Source organism: Podarcis tiliguerta (genome assembly GCF_965153285.1).
Source record: "Podarcis tiliguerta genome assembly, chromosome: 6".
Lineage (NCBI taxonomy): Eukaryota > Metazoa > Chordata > Lepidosauria > Squamata > Lacertidae > Podarcis > Podarcis tiliguerta.
In genome coordinates, this window is record NC_139539.1 from 45,091,476 (window position 1) to 45,117,344 (window position 25,869).

General features: G+C 43.8%; 2 protein-coding genes across 3 annotated transcripts in view; one reads left to right on the top strand and one right to left on the bottom strand.

Annotated features, from left to right (window-relative positions):
* Window positions 1–12,006: 12,006 nt before the first annotated feature.
* On the top strand, window positions 12,007–15,882 carry LOC310679957 (translocator protein-like; the record flags this gene model as incomplete). The annotated part of the gene is made up of 3 exons (XM_083445961.1): window positions 12,007–12,179; window positions 13,928–14,066; window positions 15,703–15,882. The coding sequence occupies 3 exons, from the start codon at window positions 12,007–12,009 to the stop codon at window positions 15,880–15,882; spliced, it is 492 nt and encodes a 163-aa protein (XP_083302087.1).
* The window catches only part of OARD1 (O-acyl-ADP-ribose deacylase 1), a gene marked incomplete at its 5' end in the record, with an annotated part of 34,776 nt that continues 21,372 nt past the window's right edge, over window positions 12,466–25,869 (bottom strand). The window contains 2 exons of one of the 2 annotated variants that reach the window (XM_083445977.1): window positions 12,466–12,551; window positions 15,802–15,856. In XM_083445977.1, the coding sequence (XP_083302103.1) occupies window positions 15,817–15,856 (40 nt within the window). In that variant the 3' untranslated portion in view covers window positions 12,466–12,551; window positions 15,802–15,816. Of the gene's footprint in view, window positions 12,552–14,686; window positions 15,857–25,869 lie in introns of those variants that run through there. The other variant, XM_083445978.1, reaches the window with a different exon arrangement.

Consider the following 25,869-nt stretch of genomic DNA (forward strand, 5'->3'; position numbering starts at 1 on the left):
GGAATTTTTGTTTCTACTGATGGAGAAATTATGTGTAGATCAAAAGGTTGCACCATTCTGAGTTGCTTCAAATTTAAACATGTCATGTCATATCTTCTGTCATTTGGGACCAGGTTGCAGGTATGGCGTATGTAAACGACAAAGCTGCAGAAACACAGGCTAGGGTACTGGATGCAGAATTTAATTTCTTGAGAATCTCAGCATTGATCCTTTACAAAGTAAGCAAGAATCTAAGCTCTTTTGACTGTGAAGATACATCTGAAATGATGGGCAATGCTGCTGAAATCTCAGAGGTGGCTAACCAAAATATCTAATGACTAGCAGTGGGGCACCAGTGACCTCCATAGCTTTTTCACCCCATGATTAGGAAAACCAGACTAACAAGACAATCTTAATCATGCCGACTTTGAAGTAAATCCTATTGAATTCAGTGGGTCTCACTCCCCAGTAAATGGGATTAGGAGTGCGGTCTAAATTCTGCAAAATCAGCATTTGTGCAAATTTGCCTAATTTATGCTGGAAAAAGCATTTTAAATTTCAGAGCATAGAGTTCTGGGTAGAAGCAGAGGTCGGGCTCCACCAGCATCTTGGTTCGAGAAATGCTGCTTAAACGTTTGAAGAACGTGTGGCTTCAAAAGAGGATTAGACAAATTCATGAAGAATAAGGCTATCGATGGATAAGTTCTACCTCCAGTTTCAGAGACAGTACGCACCCAGGGAACCACAGGTGCGATGCGTGCTGTTGTAGCTTCCCATAGGCATCTGGTTGGACCACTGACTAAATGGGCCACTGGTCTGATGCAGCAGATGCCTCTTAGGTTCCAAATGAATACCGTTTCTGGGGGCTGGTCAGTAGCATTTGACTGTCTCCTACCTAGCAAAGGCTTTAGCTAATATTCTGCCCAACTCATTTCTTCAAGGGTTTCCATCTTATAGTCTCCATCTGTGCCATAGAATTGGTTGCCCCTCTAGAGCATAGGAAACACTCCTGGTGACACTTGTGGCAGCTCTGGGTTTATAGCCATGAAATAGGTAGAGGCAGTGCTTCTCCAAGTAGACTGCTCAGGAGTCTAAACTACATGAGCCATTGAGGAAATCTTTGGGGATGACAGTTACATTTTTACATACATACTTGAAGCCATAATGTAGCTATGAATCTGCGCCCTTTGTTCTGTATTCTATTCAAGAAGCTGCTTATTATTTTCTGTGCATCACACCCAGCTTTAACAGCCCCCTTGCCCTCAGGGATTCAAAGGGAATGAAGCTAATAATCCAGAGGTACCCAGGACATAAGTGCATCCAGCAGAATTGCTTTTCATTATCTTGCCTCCTTACCTGCAAGGCGATCGCTCAAAAAGTGAATCACTGCTGGACGTGTGAATCGCTAGAGGAAGAAGAAAGAACGTCTTCCGGGGAAATAAATACAAGTAGGGAAAGGGGCTGTCCTCTTCAAATCACATTGCTTAATGGCAATGTGGTGTGCATGGCCAAGAGTTTGAAGAATTCCAGCTCTAAATGCAGATCCTGAATTGAGTGTTTATTGGAGGAAAAGAGTCTACAGCTATATCTCCTGCTGTATACACAGACTGCTTTGGGATTTGGAAAGATGTCCCTCTGTGGTGTTTAATACAACACAGACATCTAGAAGGGATTGTTGTTCTGGTCTCAAAAGGCCAAGAAAGACCTTCTATTGGATCTGGGTATATAAGGTTGCTTGCGTGTATCACATCATGCACCAGGCAAAAAACAATTGTGCCTTTCTACCTCCATCAAGATCTGACCCCTTCGTGGGGGTATGGTGGTGCTACTGCCTTTGGAGATACAGCGAAGGTGCGTCTTATCACACTCCCCAAATGAGCACTCCAGCATTCGTTGCGTGGGGTATTCATGGGGAATGCACTGGGTTGTTTTCCTGGAAAGCTATGCCTTCTATGTACTTCTGAATTGTGAAGTGCCTGGCACACTACTGGCACTAAGTAAATGTTAAATGGTAGTTTCTGTAATATATATGTCAAAATAAAAGTTATATGCAAATACAGATGGTTTTAAGTTTATGTTATTTAAGTGTATGAACATGAGCTCGAAATACAAGGTGTTTCCTTAATGTGTTTCTGTTTGTTTGTTTTTGTTACTGTGGAGAGCTGTTTAGGAAGTGGCTTTGTTTTGATATTTTACATTTTTTAAAAAGTGGATTTATGCTTCCAAAGCTGTGTCATCCCACTTATGGCATGAAGTTGTACAGTTTATAGAAGCCATCTTGGTTTTCCCTATAGTTTACAGCTTATGATTTGTCTGGGAGAGGGTTTGGACAGCATTCTAAGTCAAGAATGTCTTTGCTCAGTGTGGCACAGCAGCAAAAGGAGTGCAATCTCTTTTCCTAGACCCTGCCGTTCACACCAAGCCATGGCTTAGGTTATGCAATGGAAGTGGCTTCTGCACTCTGCACAGCTCACCCCCCCCCCCAAAAAAAATCAGGCTCCTTAGAGTATATAAAGTGACAGGAAAGTGCACTGGAATACATAAGATAACAGTTGTTTGATGTGATATCATATGACCTCTCTGCAAACAAATCAGGATGAATGCAAAATAAATAGGCTGTCAGGAAACAGCCTGGGTATTAAGAACATTACCTGCAGTGTAGGATGAAAGACGGAAGCACGGAGATTCATCTCACCTCCTGCATTTCCCACGCTAGCAATCTAATAAACAAAGACAATAAAAGGAAAGTGGAAGCTAAAAGCAATTAATGAAGACTGGAAAAGGCAACAGTCTTAAATAGCCATAAAAGCAGCATTGCCTACTTGCTGACAAAATCCAAGGCAAAAAAGGTAGGTTTAGGTTACGATTAATTCTAAGCACACTTGCCTGGGAGTAAGCTTCATTGAAATTAATAAGACATACTTCTGAGTAGATATGCATAGGATTGCATTTGTAGGAGTTTTGACTGGAAGCTGCCATGGCCATCCTTGTGAACAGTCAACCCAAATGTGAAAAAAACACAAGGGCTGGTCAATTTCAAAGTAATATTTGTATGTTTTTGTTGCACACTGGGCAAACAGGTCCTGGCAAGACACTATTGTTCTGCCTTACCCAACTATTTTTGTGTGCATGTGGAATCTACTGCCATTCCAAGGTAGGTAAGCTATTGACACAATTTATATACCACCTTCCAGTAAAATATCCAAGGTGGCTTATAGTCTGGATAAAAATACACAAGCTATAATAAAAACAAGCACAACAATATCAAATAACATCACCGAAATCGGTCCTAAAACTAAAAGTCACCTGATTTTCATGCCACAGATGCCAAGTCTGGATGCCAGCTTGTGCCAGTCATTCCCACTAATGCTCTTTGCCTCTAACAGCAGCTGCAGCTGCTCAAAGAGCTCATGGAGGATTCTGGAACCCCCCAAAAATGCATCTCCATGTCATTCCAGACATCAACTAGCCATCCAACTGGATGTAAAGACCTTCATTGCCTCTCCCTCTGGAGTTGTAGGCATCTGTTGTCCTGTACCCTTGACACTCTATCCTCACCAGTAGTTTCCACTTGATTTCACCGCTAATCTTCCACAGGAAATCATTTCCCCAAATGCATAAGTTTTGACCATTTTCAGTCAGGCAATGGAGAAAATTTAGGCATACCCTTTAAAGTAAGGATGGGGAATGTGTGGCCCTCCAGATGTTGAGATTCAGCTTACATCAACCCCAGCCAGCATGACCAATGATCAATGGTGAATGGGGTATTGTAATCCAGAAATACAGAGAGGGGCACAAATTCACCACCCCTGCTATAAAATGAAAGGGTAGTAGAGCTTTGTGGAAGGGCCATCACTCTGGATTGAGCATCTGCTTTGCATGCAGATTCAGTCCCCAGCATCTCCAAGGACGGCTGGGAGAGAACTAGTCTGAAACTCCGGATTGCCAGTTAGGGTAGACAACATTGAGCTAGATGCAAACATTGAGTTTGACTCAATATAAGGCAAATTTCTATGTTCCTACTTGACTTAATAACCAGGCCCCGAGTTTAAAATTCCCAAATAAGTTTTCCATTTATGGATTTATAGAATTGTCATTACTGTTAATGCTCCTTATCTTAATATAAGGTAAAGGGTAAAGGGCCCCTGGACAGTTAAGTCCAGTCAAAGGAGACTATGGGGTGTGGCGCTCATCACACTTTCAGGCTGAGGGAGTCAGTGTTTGTCCACAGACAGCTTTCTGGCTCATGGCTAGCATGACTGAACCGCTTCTGGTGCAACAGAACACCATATCAGAAACCAGAGCTCAGAGAAATGCCGTTTACCTTCCCGCCGCAGTGGTACCTATTTATCTACTTGCACTAGCGTCTTTCAAACTACTAGGTTGGCAGAAGCTGGGACAGAGCAATGGAAGATTACCCTGTTGCAGGATTTGAACTGCTGACCTTCTGATTAGCAAGCCCAAGAGGCTCAGTGGTTTAGACCACAGCGCAATCCTGTATTTTTATATACCACCTGCCTTATCCTGAATGGCTGAGGATAGCTAGATATCTCACTGACCTTACAAAGCAGGTTGTCGCTTTTCTGAAGGAACAACAGGCTGAATGAAAGAGGTCCAAACATGGCAGCGCAGGGCAGAGCTGGAATCTGAACAGAGAGACATATAGGAGCATGTGAAACTGACTGTTGGCCCACTAGGTTTGCCACACATCATGTTGCTTCCGAGGGGTCAAAGGTAACAAAATGCATCCAAACAGAAAATTGTACATTCATTTAACCCCATATCTAGTCATCGTGGTTACCAAGTGCTGGACAAACAGTCCTGGCACTGTTGCCTCCCTTATTCTGATGCATTTGTTGTTTTAGCTAGCTTTGCCTGAATTACCTGTGCCCCCCCCCCCATTCTGCTCCATAGGGTCGCCCAGCCCTGTGGAGCAGGTTTTGTGCAGTTTTGGTGGGGTAAGGAAGTGCTGCTGCATGCGCAGGAGTGCGCTCACATCACATTGGATATTGCCCTTGACTATCTCTCCCTTCTAAGTGTTCCTGGCACCCTGGTATGCCAATGAGATGCAACTGCAGCCAAGCAGTGCCAGAGGAACAGCTGTCACTCGTGTCCCAGCCTTTTCATCGCATGAAAGCCCTTTCATTCTGTCTACAGAGTTTATTTTATTTATTTATTCCCCTCCTTTCAAAACAATTCCAGTACAGAAGCAGACTAGGAAAGAGCTCAACTTATAAGGCTTGTTAAAAGAGGAACGTCTTTCGCAGGTGCTGGCAAGAGAGCAGAGATGGTACCTGTCTAACATTCAAGGGAAGGGAATGCCAAAGGGTAGATGCTACAACACCAAAGGCCTGATTCCTACACTGGGTGGAATAGACCTCCTGATAAGGTGGTGTCTGCAAGAGGCTCTCACAAGCATCCCAGAGAAATGGGACAATAATGGTTATTTCAACAATTCTAACGCTGTGGATACCAAGGATGCCCACATCACTTGAGGAACCAGGTTAATCCACAGAGAAACAAGAGTGCACTGGTAACCCCCAGGTCCAATTCTACTGAGCATGCATTACATTGGCAGATGGGGAGCAATGTGCTACTGTAACTTAAGCGGGATCATAGTCTATTCTTAACCTTCCTGTCTCATAGCAGGTTCAGCAGACGCCCATAAAAAGATACACACCAAGAATGCTACCAGCTGCACTTGCTCCTGCAGGATTCTCTCTCCCTCTTTGTTTAGTGGAAGGTTAAACATAACAAAAGATAAATGGCCCTCATAAAAAGGGCAGCTGCTGTCTAACAATCCCCCTCCCACAAAAAGAGAGAGCCTTCTAATGGTAGTTAACCAAACTTCTCAATTGTAGTTATTAACTCCACAACAGCCAAGGTTAAGACCTAATTAAATTTTCACCTAAGGTAGCATTGGAGTGAAGGAATGTAAGTCCTGAAGCAGACTTCACTGCTGCCTAATAGCTCCATAATGGGCCTAACACCAAATTAACCTGAGCTTCCTTCACCTAATCCCACAGGACATTTTTTTTTAAAGCAGCTGTCCTGGGGGAGAAAGAGACCCAAGGGGAAGGCATGTAATTGGCTCTCATAGCCATGTTATATTTTGTAATGTTCTATTGGCTGCTTTGAGATTTTTTTAAAATAGAAATTGGTACCGAAATGACCAATACATTCATAACTAAAACAAAAATAAAACAGGATGGGGGCCGCCAGTGAGCTCAGGACAGAAAAAAATGTGCCTCAGCCTTTTCTAATCCTATATGCCCCAGTGTCTCTGCATCAATGTGTCTGAGGGTATTTCTACACAGTGGCAGCCTCTGGTCTTAGTATATAGTATGTCTTTGCCCTAAGATGACATAGTAACTAAGGGAGACCCTGCTTCCCCATCCAAAGTAGTCACATCCTGGGAAGCGGAATTACCTGCCTCAACCAGCCTGTTTCCTGGTCTCAGCACCCCTATGTCATCTTTTGGTTTCCCCTTCCTCATCTGCCCCAGCCTGCCCACCCCACTCTTCAGCATAGTGACACTTTGGGACTCATGACACCTGCACAGAAGGAATTGGGAAGGTGTGGTCCTCCCAATGTTGTAGCACTCCTTCTTCCATTGTCCCTGACCACTGTTGATGCTGGCTTGAAGGGAGATGGAGTTCAACAATGTCTGGAGGGCCACAGGGTCTCCATCCTTTTTGTATATTCAAGGAAGGGGACACAGTGCCCTGGGTGCATGTGATTTTGCACAAGTAAGTTTACTGCTGTTTTTAATAGATACCCAGCATCATACTTAAATCAGCTCTAAGCAGTTACCCCTGAGATACGGATATATTTTATGACAGGCTGAAAGTCTACCTCCTGCTGTGCTTGCTACATGGGTCATGGCACAAGGAGATCATTTTGTTCTGGAGGTCTTTGAAACCTTTGTCTTGCAAAGCCAAACTCAGATCCTGGAAATGTGTGCCCCACACTTTAGAACTGGAGATCAGCACACCTTGTACTATTGTAGATGCAGCCTGTTCCCTTTGGGTCTGGTCCAGTTTGCATACTGAGAGTCAGATTTATCTAATGGCATGGGGACCAGGTTGCCATTATATATCAAAATAACACCAATGATGCACATATATAGCAAACACTTATCTGACAACCGAGAAGGGAGCTAACAAAAGGGATTGCATCCTTCCTTGATCACAACATTCTCCTATGGCCTTAGTAAATAAACTGGGTTTCTCATTAACTTCACAGTTTACCCTTTCCAGTTTGCATTTAATACAGTAGCAACTGCTTCCCTAGATACCCAGGTGCACACTGTTTTAACAGTCAGGCAGAAAGAAGCATTAAGATTACAGCCCTACAGTGTGATTTCCATTACCAAAGCAATTCCATTATGAAAGTGTCTGCTGTGGACACTGCAATCTTGGCTCTGGTTGAGTCTGGTCTAGCCAAGCAGATAACTTCAGGTGGGTTCACAGAAGAATGTGCAAATACCAGGTCTCCCTGTTATTATTATTTTTTTCATATTCATCCTCAATACTTGGAGAACCATCTATACCAAACAATGGATCACATGTGCTCCTTCGTACGACATGAGAATAGCCATAACAAGTGCAGATTTCCACCAACACACTTGGGACACTGCACCTTGCAAGGAGAATCAGGACTGAACCAGCAATGTTGTCCTAAATTCCTTCTGTGTTGGTTCTATATGCCTTTTATTTTCACCCTCCCTGATCTCTTAGAGTAAATACATTCGATAAAAACACATGTAATTAATGTCTGGGTCAATAGCTGGTCTAAGCAGTACTTGGGGCTCCAAATTTCTCCTAGGCCAACACCGCAGACAAATTTTGGATGTAGCAGAACTGTTATCATCCAATCTTCACATCAGTTCTTCCTTGCTTATTGTCAAACAAGGAAGAATATTAAGTACTCCGCTGCAAAGATCTCAAGAGCCTTTGCTCTTCTGTCTCAAGAAAATAATAATAATAATAATAATAATAACAATAATAATAATAATAAATATTATTATTATTATTATTAATTATTATTCTTTATACCCCGCCCATCTGGCTGGGTTTCCCCAGCCACTCTGGGCGGCTTCCAAAAGAATATTAAAATACTGTGATACATCAAACATTAAAAGCTTCCCTAAACAGGGCTGCCTTCAGATGTCTTCTAAAAGTCTGGTAGTTGTTGTTCTCTTTGACATCTGGTGGGAGGGCGTTCCACAGGGAGGGTGCCACTACCGAGAAGGCCCTCTGCCTAGTTCCCTGTAACTTGGCTTCTCGCAGTGAGGGAACCGCCAGAAGGCCCTCGGAGCTGGACCTCAGTGTCCGGGTAGAACGATGGGGGTGGAGACACTCCTTCAGGTATACTGGAAGAAGTCGAAAACACAAGTGAGCTATTCCCAAAGGCCCTATGAAGAAAATTGCTTTGGGATAAATAGTCCAGTCAGTGACTATCTATGCTGAAGAACATAAAATATCTCTGCTCCCTGTGTTGTTGAAGCAAATGCTCGTTCACATCTAATTCCAGCTTCCCATACCTAAAACACTCAGCAGAACGGCACACTATCTCTTACAGCAGGTGGCAATAATGACAGCAAGAAGATAAGACTAAAGGAGGAGGCTTGCTGAAGGTGTCCTGCCCAAAGCTGATCTCACAGACTGTAGTAATACTTCTTAGTTATAGTTTGCTTGCTCAAGCTCTTTGCCGCAACAGGCATTATACTGACATCCAGATGCCCATTCTTGGATTAATGCATTTCACTTGCTACTTTGAAGGGACAGCTGCATGCAGAAAGTTAACGGCACTTACAGAAAGCTCTGCACAATCACACCAGCTCACATCTGCTCCTTAGCACAAATGTCTCCCACCAAATAATTTTCTTTAGCACCATTCGAGTGCAATAAAACATAACACTAATTATGTGCAACAGCAATAATATTAAATTCCATCTGGACACATCAGCCTTGTTTCAAGGCATAAAAAATTAGATAACTATCCATAGCCAAAGCGAATGAGTCTTTAATGCTCTCTGTGTTGCAGGCAAGCCGCTAATGGAAATGGATGTCTAGCTTTTATTTGCATTTAGCATGCATCTGTAATGTTGCTGTTATTTATTCAAGTGGCTTATGCTAACTTTGGCAGAGAGGTGCTCCCAAGTGCATATGGTTAATGAAGGTTGCACAGCAAAGAGCATCAGTAATTAAACAGCAAACACAACAGCTCACATGCTTATGCACCAAGGCTTTAAATACTCAAAAGGCCTGTTTCAAATGCATAGGAAGGGGTACATGGAGTTTGAAGGGAACTGGGGAAGACCAGAGCATTCAAAGAGATTTGTAGACATTATCTTGGCTGGTAACCTTTGCAACAATAATTTGGCCCTTTGAGGACCACCGGATGCCCAGCAGCTAACCCAGAGGGATGAGAGATGAGTGGAAGGAGTTGACAGTGGGATGAGGCTAGGCTAGCAGCTCTCTTTGGTGTACAGCAGGAGGGTGGGGAACCCGAGGGTCGCATTTCCTCCGGTGAAACCTTCCACATGCCATTGGTGGGAAGGGCCAGAGGCAAATGTGAGCAGAGCAATAATGTAAATGTTAGTGTTGTACAGGATGCTAGGTTCTATCCTCCATCTAGATGAGCAATAAGCATTATCAGAGTTCAAGGACATATTCCAGCCAGTCAAAAACCGGGGTGCAAAGAAGGGCTGGTAAGGAGTGTGGTGCAGAAGATGGCCTGGGGACAGGTTATAATGGGGCCTGAGGTTCTCTATTCCTGGTGTGCAGCCTGGGAGCCGACTCACCACCTCATCCTCTTCTTAAGAATCTCCTTCACCAAGGTTTTACAACAACCCTGGAAGGTAGGACACCACCATATTCTGGGTGAGGACTGAGCAATGGCCTGCCCAAGGCCCTTCAACGAGTTGATTATGGCAGATGGGATAATTTTTTAAAGGAGAAGCTTCCTGGTTCAGCTCTGAATCTCTTCTAGGAACTGCACCAGCTCGTCAGATGCCTGCGCTTCCTCAGCCCGGCCTGGCTCCGCAAGCCGTTCAGGTCAGCTCTGACGGGTGACTGGCCTTGGAGAAGGGTCGCTGCTGTACCCCGCCCTCTGCAGCCTGTTACACAAACGGTGCGCCGCCGGGGAGAGAGCGAGAGCGATCTCCTCCTCTCTCCTTATCGTACTTGCACGCTGCAGTCCCTGTTGTGTAACCCGACCCACACAGGCTCTTCCTTCACAAAGGCGACGCCTCGCCCCTGCTCTCTCCCTCCCGCAGCTTGGGCACAGCGAGAGCTAAGAGAGGCTGAAGCCCATTGGCTCGCTCCTCGCGTCCGCCCTGGCAAGACGGCGAAGTTCCGCTCCGGGAAGGTAAGGGAAACAAAAGGCGGCGCGTGGGGGGCGCCCGAGCCGCGCAACTTTGGCAGGGTGGTCGCGTTCTGTTGCAAAGCGGGACTTTCCATCCGCTCGGACAACGGAATGCCTCTCAAAGAAGCAACACGGGCGCAATGGCTCCCCACCCCCAGCACACACACAGCATGCAGCCAATTAAGCCACGCTGGGCTGCGTCGAGGCGGAAGGTCAAGCCAAGCCACCTCTCCGTCTTTTTAGAAACGTTAACAGCAAAGACCCCGGTGTCACCCTGAAGCGTGACCAACCGAACGCCCTTGGATTGTGGCGGGAGAGCTTTCCTGCGCGACTCTAGTCCGCGAAAGCTTGTATCATATGCCGTCTGTGCAAAGCGTTTTCGCAGGCTGCAGCAGCAGGGCTCTCTTGCTGTTGCTGAGTTTTTAAAAAAAATATTACTGTAATTCTAGAAATGTACAATGATCCTCCCTACAGTGTTACCTATTCTCCTCATCTGTTCATCATAGTGTAACAAATTGAGACTATGAATGCGTATTAGAACTTCAGAATGGGAATCAAGATTCCTGTTGTCTGTGGAGCTGGAAGTAATTTTTTTACAAAGCAAAACTGAAAACAGGAAATACTTCAGTCAAGAAAAAACATCTTACCTATGGGGAATTCCCAATGGAATTAAATGAAGCGATCAAAAATAACTTGTTTATTCCACCTATCTTTAACAGAGCATTCAGGCTGCAGGGCGTGTGAAATAATTTTTTCGTGATCTCCAATAAAGGCAAACAGTATCAGAATTTTCTGTTTGATAAGAAATCTGATCCTCAGCAAACTCTAGTTTAACACCAGGCTCTCAATGGGACTAAAAAGTCTTTAGTTATAATCCTATAACTACTTGAAATGAATGGGACATACTTCAGGGGGTGGGGAAGCACACTAAATCTGTTTTCTGATCATTATCCCTGACTGCTTACTAGAGAATCTGCTGTCTGGTACACAGTTGTTAAGTGTAATTATGTAGGTAAGGGTTTGCCAAATGAAAAAATAAAGCATGAGAATTGCTTTGCCTTAAATAAAGCTTGAGTGGCTGTCTGGCAGGGATGCTGTAGTCACAACCTGCATTGCACATCCTGCATTGAACAGTGAGCTGAGACTTGATGGCCTCTAAGGTCCCTTCCAATTCTATGATCAAGGCCTATCTACTACAGCAACTTGTCTCCTACAGCAGATGAGCATCCCCTATTCTTTGTCTCCAGCATCCCATACGCAAGACATATATGCTAGTTCTGAACATGAAGCTTCTAACGGGTCATAAGTGGCCTACTTGAAGAACAGCAGCAGACTGCTAAGGGGAGATAAATTTGCCAAATTAGATTGCCATGGTCTTAACAGCATTCTTGATATAGTAAAATGGCTTACTCTAAAATGCTAATAACAGCATCCTCGAAGGAAAAATAATTGGAAAAGGAGCATCTGCATCTGTCCCTCATTTTAACCAACACAAGAAAAAAGATCTTTGCTTTATTTGCTTTAACCTACAGAAGGAAACACATCTTAAGTTGAGAGTACCTCCCAATGTGAAAATAACTAATGGTGTACAATTACCAATTTTCAGTTTCAAAGACACAGGCGCAATCCGTATTTGCTAGAACTGTCTGGCTGAGGATGTGGGTCCATGCTCTTGGCTTCACAGCCTTGCCCCATCTTGGTGGATTCCTGGGCTGGTTCTTCACTCGGAAGGAAGTGCCCACGTGGTTTGAAGATCTGAAGAAACCGTCATGGCGGCCACCCAATAAAATGTTCCCAGTTGCTTGGACGACACTGTATACAAGCATGGGGTAAGGTTTCCAGGGCAGCCCCTTCCTCTTCACTCAAGGCTCCAGCCCTAAGCACATGCTAGAAAGCAAGCCCAACTGAATTCAGTGGAACTTAGGTCCAAGAAAAAATACATGGGAACAGACTGACAGCAATTCCATTTGCCTCTGCTGCTTCCATGGTAGCCTTTGTAGCAACTAGTTGGCTGATTTCCTCTTCACAATGGGTTTTATCCAGTTAGTCACACTCAACATAGATCCATGGAATAGACACAACTAACTCAGGTACCGTCATTTCAGTGGGTGCTACCTGTTGCAATTAATCCTGACCCAGTGGCTCCTTGCTTCCGTCTCCCTTCTTGCATTTCATGTTGGGAATGGCTATCCTAGAGTCCCCTGCAATGGATTAAGTAGTGTCAGGATGCTGCCTTTAATGAGGATGTTCCAGTCTACTGTCTCCATCTAGGAGGACAGAAGTTGTGACTGTTAGGTTGCAATCCTAAACACACTTTCTTAAGAGTTAAGCCCAAAGTACCATTGAAAGTGGGCCTGATTTCTGAGTAGACAGGTATAGAATTGCACTTAATATCTTAGACCCTTCTGCACTACTTCTTTAATGCAGATTCCTTGGGGGCTCAGAACTCCTGCTAGATTGGTAGTGATAACCAAAAATGATGCAACATTAAACTAGCTCTGGGAAATAGAGTAATCCCACAACTTACACACATTTATATTGTGCACATTTAGCTTTACACGTGTAGCAAAAAACTAAAAAGGGGTGGAAAGGGGGCTGGGTTCCTGGGGAAATGACGTTGGCAATCGGACCCACCATTGAACACAATGGGTTTTGACTATGCAGTGGTACCTTGGGTTAAGTACTTAATTCGTTCCGGAGGTTCGTTCTTAACTTGAAACTGTTCTTAACCTGAAGCACTTTAGCTAATGGGGCCTCCTGCTGCCACCGTGCCATCGGAGCCCGATTTCTGTTCTTATCCTGAAGCAAAGTTCTTAACCTGAAGCACTATTTCTGGGTTAGCGGAGTCTGTAACCTGAAGTGTATGTAACCTGAAGTGTATGTAACCTGAGGTACCACTGAACAAAATTTTGGCTTTAGGTGCAATCCCCAGAATGTAACTCCTATGTAAGTTGCAGGCTTTCTGTAGTGAAATTCTAGCTATACTGATAAACTAAGTGCTTGTGCAGCGGCACCATAGATTTGTTATGTCTTATCTTTGAGATTAGGGACGTGGGTGGCGCTGTGGGTAAAACCTCAGCGCCTAGGACTTGCCGATCGCATGGTCGGTGGTTCGAATCCCCGCGGCGGGGTGCACTCCCGTTGCTCGGTCCCAGCACCTGCCAACCTAGCAGTTCGAAAGCACCCTTGGGTGCAAGTAGATAAATAGGGACCGCTTACTAGCGGGAAGGTAAACGGCGTTTCCGTGTGCGGCTCCGGCTCGCCAGAGCAGCTTCGTCACGCTGGCCATGTGACCCGGAAGTGTCTGCGGACAGCGCTGGCTCCCTGCCTATAGAGTGAGATGAGCGCACAACCCTAGAGTCTGTCAAGACTGGCCCATACGGGCAGGGGTACCTTTACCCTTACCTTTGAGATTTCTACTGAAAAAGCTTCAAAGGTACTAAGCCATCATCTAAGCTGCATTTCACTGGTGTTAAGGCTTACACGGGAAGGGTTGCTCAGAGTAGTAATCCTACTGAAGCAAAGCTGATAATGTGGCATTCAAAAGCAAAGCACTGTCTGGTTTCCTTTTCTGCAGGTATGCTTCATATTTGGTGTGGAAGGACCTTGATGGCTTCAACAGTCAAGCAGTTGTCCCACTGGGCCTCTATGGAGCTCAGCTTGCACTGAACTGGGCATGGACTCCTATATTCTTTGGAGCTCACAACCTAAAGCTGGTAATGTATCCCAAACATTTGCTGTACCATTATGTTGCCTGTACTGCTGGGCTAAAATTGTTCAGTGGAATGTGCAGACTCTTAAAAAAAAAAATCCTCTAGCAGGCATGTTTATGTAAACGCACACACTATTTCTGGGCCTCAAAATATACTGAGTTTCTGCTAGAAATGTCAAAACTAGGAAGGTCCAGAATGAGGCTTTCAGTTGTTGAGCCAGTGGGACACAGTGCTTCAAATGTTAGACCAGAACTGTGGAGAAACCCACTCTGCCATGAAGCTCACTGGGTGAACTTGGGCCAGTCATAAGCTCTCATCTTAAGCTACCTCACAGGGTTGTTGTGGAGAGAAAATGGGGGCAAAGTTCCCTGTAAGAAAAACAGGATATAAATGTAACAAACTAGAACTACTTCCTTTACGGCTTTGTTCTTTGCTCTCTCTGGCCCAAGCCCTTGATTTTCTGTCCATGTTCCCAAAGGGTAAAGCAGAAAAAGAGGGCAGCACAACCTGCTACAGAACAAAGCAGGCAGATATGTTAATGTGTTTTAGTGGAGATTAAAGTTCCCTGGGCACACAATACATGAGTCTTCAAGCGAGGTCCTCCATAATGTTTGTAGCTGGCATTTAGTTACAAGGAGAATTTGATGAACTGGGGCAAAAGGCTTGCATGGCTTGTATCCACTTTGCAGCTGGCTCCCGCCAGTGATATCAGCCCCTTGCAGTTCTGTTTACTGCCTTCAAAATTAAAGCAGCTGGTTGCCTCAAGAAGGGTGTGAAGCTAGCACCGTTATGATCGGGGTGATCCATATTTTTCAGTTGAGAATGGTGTGTCTTGAGATAAGCAGCTCTGAGCACCACACCTTGACCTAATCAGCTAACAAAGGCCAGAGCTTCAGTGCGCTCATTATTCATATGTGCCTTATTAAACTGTAAAATGCCAAAGTGTTAATAAGAGAATATGTATGATAGGAGTTGTTTGGATTAGCACATTTAGACACTTAGCGCTGCATTAGAGATGAAGAAAAGGAGAGCCTGGAGTGTTCAGATGGCTAAATTCCAGCCTCTAGGGAACTGAGAAAGAATGCCAACATTTATAAGCACAGATGGAAGTGACATTACAACTTGGAAAATTTGGTAATAAAGGTAATAACTCTTATCCTGCTCTGGTAAAGGGAATATGGCCCACCCAGCCCCATCCTTTGCTCTGCTGTCTACTGGCACAATAGCATAATATCTGGTGAAAGGATTCTATAGTTGACACCTGGGAAAACCTTGCTCTAACACTATGAACTGGATCCACCCTGTGCACTGAGCTAGCCGCCATCACTACCACTAGTGCCTGCTAAATAAAAGCTGCTGTCCCGATTCCTGCATTGTGCAAAGATCTTTGCAAGGGAGGCAGGGAAATGAGGGGACCAGCAACTTGTTCCAGTTGCCAATGGAGCAATGCTTCCACTGACAAAAAGCTCTGGCATGAAAAGCCTGAGAGGTATATGGGAGCAGATGGGGCAGTCCTGGAGTGCTCAGCCACTTGCTTTGTGTAGGATCATTCTCACCCTTGTGGTAAAAGAAGAGACTGCGTCTTTTGCATTCTGTCCAGTGTGTCTATCATTTAGACATTGCTATTTCTCTTTTCCAGGCCCTGATTGACATTGTGGCTCTTTATGGGTTAGTGCTGGGCACGATGTATTCCTGGTACCCTATTAACAAAACAGCAACACTGCTGATGCTGCCTTACCTTGCCTGGCTGACCTTAGCTTCTTCTCTTACCTACCGTATCTGGAAAGACAATCCTGAAAAGGGAAAGAAGAAAGAATAAGGAAGGAACTGGGAAAATGGACATATTTGGCGAAATCCTTTGACCCTGAGATCTGGTACTATGGAAGGAAGTTAATTTAACTGACACAAAAGCATTTAGCATTTAAAGGTTGGGAGATGGGGAATCCTTTACGAAATGCAATGGCACATATTAAGAAGACTGTTATACATTCTGAGTTTGAAAACCACAGTTCCCATCCTCATTCAAAGCACTATTTTATACATGTTTACTCAGAAAAGTCTCACTGAATTGATTGAAGCCTAATGAGACGACGTTGTTAGGTAACATTTATATAGATAAGCCCTTCTTACAACTTTGGGTTAGCTTTGTTTTGTTTCACTGAATTGTAGTTAGAAGACTACTTCAGAAGAATCTGGAGGTGCACTAGACTCATTAAGAGTTGAACACCCATATATGTATTGTACTAATGAGGGTTGCTTCACACATTCTTGCTTTTTAGGTGCATACATTATCTTTTCCTCTCCCATTCCCCCCCCCCCCCGCCTTCATTCTTTTCCCCAAGTGCCATAATTTAGATTGTAACACATTGGGGCAAGGACCTATTTTTTTTTGTTGGCTTCATTCCAATAGCATATAAGCAGTGCAATCCTACATATGTCTATTTGCGAGTAAGCTTTATTGAGCTCAGTAGGGCCTACTCCCAGGAAAGTGTGTACAGGACAAAGGTGCAAGTCTTTATACACCTAAACATGTAAAGTGTGGATGTTTAAGCACTGGTTTTGGGGGGTTTTGTGAAGTTGGGAATAGCCTCAGGCACTCTGTTAGGTGGATACTCAGTGGCATAGATAGATAGATAGATAGATAGATAGATAGATTCTTTATTGTCATTACACAAGTGCAACATTGCACAGTGCAACGAAATTGGATGCCATCCCTTAAAAACAACAAAAGCAAAACAACAACAACAACCAAACAAACCACATTCCAGCCACACCCACACCAACACCCATCAAACTCCCAGGTCACACTATCGAGTTACAGCATTCAAAAAGGCCACAGCTCTTGGATAGAAACTGTTTTTCAGTCTATTTGTCCTTGACTTGATGTTTCTATATCTCCTGCCAGAAGGCAGTAGTGCAAACAGACTGTGTCCCGGGTGAGATGAATCCTGCAGGATGTTGTTTGCTTTCCTAAGACAACGGGAACCGTACAGTTCTTCCAAAGATGGGAGAGGATGACCAATAATCCTTTGGGCTGTGGTTATGACCTTCTGGAGCACCTTCCTCTCCCTAGCTGTACAACTGGAGAACCAAGCACAAATACAGTATGTAAGAATGCTCTCTATGGAGCCTCGGTAGAAGGACACCAGCAGTCCTTCTGGGTGAATGTAGGAAAAGGCTCAGATGCTGGGAATGGAACAGGAACAGGAATTATTTTCACCCGACAGGAGGGTTTGCTCTGTTTTTCCAAGTCAGTTATTACATGGGCAGATGGTTACACATGAATGCACCATGATGAGCTATTTCACAAGCCATGTTTTCATTTGTTTAAAGTAAAGGAATTCAGTTCTAGTGCTGGGGACAGAACCGAGCAACTGCTGGAAATGGGTTTGAGTCCCCAAAAGTTATAATATTTTTGCTTTTGCTGCTTGAGATTAACATGGCCAGCCCTTTGGAAATAGATTTAATAAGTTGTGGGGGGGGGGTTTTAAAGTGGGGGAGCTGATATTATTGCTTCTTTCTCCCAGTAGCCCTTGGTGCAACCTGAAATCTGTTTAGCATCCAGCAGAGGCTTACTTAATGAAGTTTGCCCAATACCCTCTTCACACTGCTACAAACTGCAGGCTTTGGGGCTTTGACATCATATTCTGCTTTTTCTCCCCTTTGCATTGTTTTGTTGAACATCCAGCCTGACCAAGTGTTTCAGGCAGTGTATTTTTCTAGAAGAGGTGCCAGAACTCACCATGAATGGCTCCTTTGTTCCCTTATAATGGCAATGATGCCCACCTGAGAGGTGCTGGAACTGAGTTCCGGCAAGTTCCGGCTGAAAAACCCCGTTTCTGGGGAACATAAGCTTGCTCATGACTTTGTGAATTTTGCTTTGTCCTAATAAAGGTATTGTCCTACTGTGGCTTTTGGATTTTTTTCCTAATGGGCAACACAGTCTTTAAGCAGAGCAGGCAGGCTGGTTTTCAGGACATCTGGAGGTCAATGCATAAACATCAACTCCTTCACCCACCCACATATACAGTTTAAAACACAAACTGGAGACTGCCTTGAAATGCCTTTTGAGGGCCACTATGTGGGTAGGAACATATGAATCTGTCTCATACCTAGTCAGACCACTGATCAATCTAGATCAGTACTCATAGATGTTGATTTAGCAGCTCTCCACAGTTTCAGACCTACCTGGAGATTCTGTGGATTGAACCATGGACCTTCTCATGTGCACAACCACAGAGCAACAGCTCTTCTCTGACACTGTTCACAAGTGATCACAGGAATTACATTGACTGGCAAGTCCAATGCATCTGCTTTGTGATGGAGACTCCTCCATGGGATCTTGAATGGTGCTCTGGAAAGCTTGGGGGAGATAGGATTCTGGAGTCCTAATTTTAAAAACCTGCCTTATTCCAGAATCTAGAAGTAAGTAGGTTTTCGTAATCAATGCAATGATTTGTATTTTATACTACTATTAATATTGCTGTGAAATCATGACTGATGGTCAAAGGCCAACTCCGTGTTTCCCTTCTTGACACTCAAGAACAGAGGGAATAGGGGGTTGGTGAAAAAGGACCCCGCCAGGGGTGCTGGCCTGCCCCCCAATCACTTACTGGGCACAAGTCCTCCCATGACACCTCAAGAGCACGAACACCCTGGCTCAGCACTCCAGCCCCTGCTTTGCCCACAGGAGGAATCTGCTGAGATCTCTAGCAGGAAAAGCTGCTGCTGCTGCTGCTGCTGCTGCTGGAGGGAACAGAAAGGGGTCCTCAGAGCAGCTTTCTGGTAGAGAGCAGTGTGGGTGTCCCATCCAGCCCCGAGGAGGCACATCCCTCCTGATGTCCAGGCAACCTCTACTGCTTCTCAGATTTTTTGGTGGGGGGGGGGGCAGCAATACAATTCCTTGCCAGGGGTGCAAGGGATGCTAGGTATGCCTCTGACTGGGAACATTTCCAGCCCAGTTTGAACTGGATGCAAATTATGTAAACAGTTTTGTGCAGCAGATACGTGCTTGGTGAAGTGAGCCTGTTTTCTTTAGCTTTTCAGTGGTGACTCATGGCCATCCATCCAAGTTTGTTTTTAAACAAAGGTGTGAGTCAACTAGTGAGCACGATGGCTCAGAGAATGGTAGAGCATTATGAACTTTGCACTCATTCTTTAACAGAATCAAACAATCAGCAAAGGTGTACGTGATTTAGCTTTATCAAAATAATAGAAACACATCGCTAAACAAGATCTGCCCAAATAGCAAGATCTCACCTTCTATGCATTGCAATACACTCTAACATAAGAATAAAAGCATTGCCACTATTGGGTCAGACTAAAGATCCAACAAAGGTCCATCTTCAAGAGTGGCCACCCAGCTACCTCAGACAAATTCACAAGCTGAGCCACCCCATCTGTTCTGAGCACCTGATAACTTGAATTTAGTCTGTATACTGCCTTGTGCAGGTCATAAATATTGTAAATTACCATATTTTTTGTACCATAACACTCACTCTTTTCCTCCTAGAAAGTAAGGGGAAATGTCTGTGCGTGTTATGGAGCGAATGCCTGCGGGTGGCGGGGGGGATCTGCTGCAGTCGTGAGCAGAGGATCCATGGTTCCCCTTCCTTCCCTCCTCCGTGGTTACAAAGCATGGATCCACATGGATCCTCAGGATTTTTGCATTGGGCTACTCCAAACTCACTGTCAGATCACATGTCTGTGGCCACAGCATGAACCACAAAAATCATATATCCACTATTTCTTTTAGAATATTTTTTTCTTGTTTTCCTCCTCCAAAAACTACGTGCGTGTTATAGTCTGGTGCGTGTTATAGAGCGAAAAATGCAGGTAAATAAAATATCTGGGTTTGAAATCTTTCCCAAGAATGACTGACAACACAGTGCTTACTGTTATAGTTTGGCAAAGGTGACACAAATTTACATTTTACTTGGGAAGGGGAAAATAAGAAAGAGTGGCTGATGTTTCACTGAAACTGTCCCTTAAAAGATCAGCTGGTCTTATCCAAAGAACTTGCATCATGTAATCTGCCCAGTCCTGGTGCACAATGATTATTTAGAGAGCCAGAGCGCCACCTAGTGATTACTGTTCTGATACAAGATAAGGCACACAAACGCTATGTTGGTTTTGTTACAGAATCCTTATCAGGGCAATACCTTTATTAGGCTAGCTAAAGTATCACAAAACAGCGTGCAAGTTTTTAAGTTCTCTGTAACCTTTCATCAGACTGGATGGTAAGCAGAGCAGCAGAGGAAGGGGAGGAAAACTATTTTGGCTGATGTTAAGGCCTGTGGTCTGCCTCTGATCGGAGTTGTAAAGCAGAATGTAGGGGAGGTAGCAGACATTAAAACGTGACTCTTTTTAGGTGCTATATAGCAATCGGGTTGTACCAAGACCAGTTTGGAACATGGCACCTAAAAGAAGCCTCATTCAACTCCCTGCTCCACCCTCTCCAATTCCATCTTAAGTGCTGGCCCAAGACACCACCAGGGAAGGATCAAGTGAGGAATAATGATCTGCATCGGGAACAAGGGTGAGAGGAGACAACCAGTGCCTCCTATTTGCCAAGAGACCACTGTAGAGGTAGGGGTGCATGTGGTGGTGCTGTCAGCAGATCCAGCCTCCAAGAAGTGTGCTGCAGCTGATGCTCCCACCGCAGCAGCAGCAGCAACAACAGGCAATGCATTCCTTGGAGGCTGGATCTGCTGCCCCTGTGGATCCTGAGGCAGTTATCTCACCTTGCTTCATGGGTGGGCTGACCCTGTATCAGAAGTCTCTGACCATATGCAAACTCCATGGGTTTGGTGCCAGACAAGATGTGTTTCCATCTCTGCCCCCCCCCCCCTTGCTCTGCTTACCATTTAGCCTACAAAAGAGTTCTGGAGAACATGCATGCTTGCACATTATTTATGTTTTTGTTGACCAATGTAATAAGGTATTGCCCTAATACAGATTTTGGAGTTTTTCTTATCTCCTGGTAAGAGTTTAAGGGGTAAATTATACGAAACAAATTTAGTTTGCAACATCAGCATTCCAACACCACTCTGACCTGTATCACGAACAGATAGCTATAACCATAATCAAGTATCTCTCTCATTTTTACAGATTCTAGGGAGGGAATGGTAATCTTGAAGCAATGCTGAATGGCAGTAAGGTAATGGATATAGGGAATAAAGTGAAATTTAATCCAGATCTCAGAAGTACTATTTACTGGTAGATCAGTTAGTCCAGGGCTTGAGGTACAGACTGTGCTGGATGGAGTCGAACGCTCCCTTATGCTGGAAGTTCACAGCTTCAGAGGGTTTCTTGATCCAACACTATTTCTAGATGGACTTGGCCATGGTTATTCATGCACCAAGAACATCCAAACTGAACTACTGCAATGAACTTTATACAGGGCTGCCTATGAAAAGTGTTCAGAAATGTAAATTGGTTCAAAATGCTGCTGGCCAAGCTAATGCTGGCCAAGCCTATAACTGCAGTCCCATTTGATCTGCCTTGATCACCTGTTCTGGCCTTAACTCACCTTGCTAGTTCTCACCTTTATAGCCCTAAACCAGGCATAGGCAAACAGCCCTCCAGATGTTTTGGGACTACAACTCCCATCATCCCTAGCTAACAGGACCAGTGGTCAGGGATGATGGGAGTTGTCCCAAAACATCTGGAGGGCCGAGTTTGCCTATGCCTCCATCTGGAGGGCCGAGTTTGCCTATGCCTGCCCTAAACCATTTAGCCTACAAAAGAGTTCTGGAGAACGTGCAAGCATGCGTGAGTCCTGTAGATCCTAAGCACCTGCCCTGCTACATACTCCACTCGATTTCCAAAATTCTGCTTCAGGTAACTCCAGTGACTGTCATTCAATACTACAGGCACAAGGATCAGAGTATTCTTGGTTACAGCACGGTTGCCTGTGGCTTCATGTCTACTTCAGGTCTTTTTAGGAGGCTGAAACAAGAATCTCTTGTTGCTTTTAATATTGTCTTGATGATTTTCTATGTTGTTAGCTGTTCTGAGTTACCACCATAGTTGGAGTGGGGAACAGGGGAGACATTTTAAAATAAACAACATAAAGAAGAGTCCTGCTGGATCAGACCAAAGTCTCATCTAGTCCAGCATCCTCTTTTCCAGAGTGGTCAACCAGGTGGTGCCTCTAGGAAGCCTAAAATCAGGAGATGTGCACACCATCTCCTGCTGTGGTTCCTCGGCAATTGGTATTCAGAGGCATTTCAAAACAGGTAAAATATCTGTATCATTTAACATTGTGTTACATGCAAGCTTATGAGCACTGTATTTATTTTGTTTCTGTCGAGCCCCGAAGCTAGACAAGTCATCTGATGCTGGCATACAACTGAGATATTCATACACCACTGGCGCCACCACAAACAAAGACACCTTTCCAATTCCCCCAGCCTTCAGGGAGATAATGTACTCCATGCCAAGTTAATGCTTTGGCTGATCTTACTGAAAGACCACATCCACATTTACTACCTGCCAAGATACTTTTACATGTAAACAGTCTCAACACCAGTGTCAACCCATGCAATTCCCGATCCAATCAATGTTTCAAATGTATATGAAGCTGCATGCTTTCCTTATGTTAATAGCCTGCATTTTATTTGCTGAAATCTGAAGAGTTCTAATAAGCTATCAAGCATACATGACTTTATGACTGAACAAACCAATTGGCTCTGTTCCAAAATTAAAGGCAGTTTCATGCTATTTCAAGCTTACTCAGTTCTTCACTTGGGTTTCCTGCTTAAGAACCATGGAGTCTTGCACTGAATCAAATCATTAAGCCATATATGTAAAATAAATTGTTTCATTTACTTATTTTTAATCACTCTACACCCCTCCTTTTAATCAAGAAGGCTTCCACAGAGCTTATGAAGATGGGTGGTTAGAGAGCAGATATACCTATTTATAAATTTCTGTAAAACTATGCAAAAAGGGAAATTCCACTGCACCATTATTATTATTATTATTATTATTATTATTATTATTATTATTATTATTATTTTAATTATTATTTAGAGAGAGAATGTCTTATGCTAAGCCATTGGTTCATCAAGCTTAATACTGCCTACACTTTCAGTAGCTCTCCAAGCTTTTCCAAGAAGGACCTTTCTCAGTCCTACTTGGAAATGTCAGGGATTGTACCTGGTGGAATATTTAGAATGCAAATCATATGCTCTGCCATTAAGCTCCAATGCTTCCTCACCTGTCACAAGGCCAAAAAAAAAATTGTTATATAGAACTAGGAGGGTGAGGAGCATGGCTCTTACATCTGGAATAGAATTTGCTTGGAGTCGTAGTTTATCTCAAAGCCCTGATGCTCATACACAGTTGAAATCACATTTGTGCACTTACCCAATACAGTTTTATATATAAATGGTTTAAAATTATTGTTGTTGTTTATTAAATTTATATATCACTCTATACCCATAGATCTCAGGGTGGTTACATCTTAGATATACAACACCCCATGGGGCTCCTTTTATTTGCAATATTCAATGTCCTTTGGCTACAGTGGTCTAAGGTCAAGCAGAAATGGAAAGAATGATGAATGCCAGCATTCCTTAAACTGCTATTTCCCAGTCTTATTTTTCATGAACTAGCATAAGCGAATGTCAATGTCACAGCTCTCTAAGCTCTTTGAAGGGCTAACAGGTTGTGTGTGCTTGTCCCTCTCTGTAAAATAATACCTAGTCATCAGGTTGTTGAAGAATATACATAGTGGTAGATTCCACTAGATTAACACTTTTGTTTGCCTTCTAAGTATTTAACAAGGGTGCTCATAAGCGGTAGCTTTGATGTGCCACAGAAAAATTAACTGATACCTACTAATTAAGACAATCCAAGTCAGCCTGAGACAAGAGTGCCAGCATTGCTCTCCTGATTGCTTCTCCGTATTGTTGTAGTCCTGGGTATGGTTCTATAGCATGTAGCAAATCTGTACAGAGGCATAAAAGCATGCCAATCTGTCCCTGAAATCACTGGAAAATAAGCAGACTGGGTGGGTGGGCTGCTGCAAAGGAAGATACACTCTGGTTGCTACTGCTACTAAGTGTGCTTGTTTATTGTTTATTTGTCTTGCAGTAGTTACAGGAGGGGAGCAGGAATCACTGCCCAACAACGTATCCAGGGATCCGTTTTGTTTTGATAACAAGCTGTCCCTTTTATTCTAAAGAGCACATCCCAACCCTGTCCAATACAGACAGTGTCTTATTTCATCTTTGCTTCTGGCCAAATAAATATTTCCTGAGCCTGGATTGCAAGGCGCTGTCCTCTGTAGGCACCTTTATAATTAGAAAATATCCTAGGGGGTAGACCCAGATGAGCAGAGGATATAAACACACACATTGACAAAAGGGCAACTCTTATAAACAGACCATCGGAGAATATTAGACTTGTACTTGTGGTTTTTAGACACCCTGCCAGCAGGCAGAGCTGGGAAGAGTTTGGACTGCTGCATGACACTAATAAGACAGTGATTTTTAAAGTAGCCTTATCTACAGCAGACACAGTTAAGATTAATTGCAAACTGTGACCAACAAGCCATGAAGTTGTACAGCAGGGGTTCCCAAACTCAGCTTCATTCAGGTGGTCTGCAGCATGTCTGCATTCAATATTCATATCAACCTCCAACTGTATCTGTATTGCTTTTTATTTCTCAAGTTGCATTTTACTCTGTTGCAATCTGAATCCTGTGGAATGCAAATTGCAAAGTATCAGATTCAGGGCTTTTTTTCTAAAAAAAATGTTTAGGGGTACTCTCATTTTCCTACTCATATTGACATACTGCCCCTCAATGAGGCCAAACTTAGACTCACAAAATGTTTAGGGGTATGCGTACCCCTGTGTACCCCCAGAAAAAAAGGACTGGTCAGATTAGTTTCTGTTTCTGTACACACAGAGGAGGCAGCAACGTCAGTTTAAGGAACAGCTCAAGGACTCCAATCTGTGAGAAGCTGGCAATGCATCAAACAGCAGCATTTTATAGGGAAGTACAGGATACATGTGCATTTGGAGAACTTCATGTGAACGCAGTGAGTGCACAGCAAATGGGAGTGCAAACACAACCTTTGTATAATACAGTAAAGTAAAGCAGTATTTTGTCAGGATAAGCAATATTGCAACATAAAAACATAAGGCTTGAATTTATTTTGAAAATTGTTTCAGAAATGGATAGACTTTAAAAAATAAATAAATCTGTTCGTTTGTTTTCTATAACAGCTTACTGAAATGTAAATTAGTTGGATTCGCAATGCAATGCCTCATTCATTAGAGGTTCCTGAGCAGAGGTTGCAGGGCAACATTTCAGGGATGCTGTAGTAGTGGATTCCCTGCATTTGTAGGGGCTTGAACTAGATAACTTTTGAGATTCCTCCAATGCTCTGATCTATAGTGTTGTTCGTGTTTATGACGTAAAATCTCCACGAGGAAGATTCTAGTTTGAAACATGTCCATAGCATAGCGTCCTGTTAACTACATGCCATATGCCCACTGCCTGGACTGCTTTCATGGAATGATAAAGGTTCTGCAGAGGCATCCTTCTATTTTGCAGGGGGGTTTTCAGTTTGTCACTGATGCATACTCAAAATAAATGAACCAAACACAATGAGGATTTCTACACCAAATCCAAAGCATACCACCACTGTGTGCTCTGCACACTGCACAATTTCGGTTGTCTTCCTGTGCAGTGTCTGGCTGCACAGAGGCAGAGTACTGCCCTAGAAGGAGTTCAGCAGCAGCTGGGAAAGAGATGGAGCCACAATCCCAGCACCACATTCCAAAGATTAGA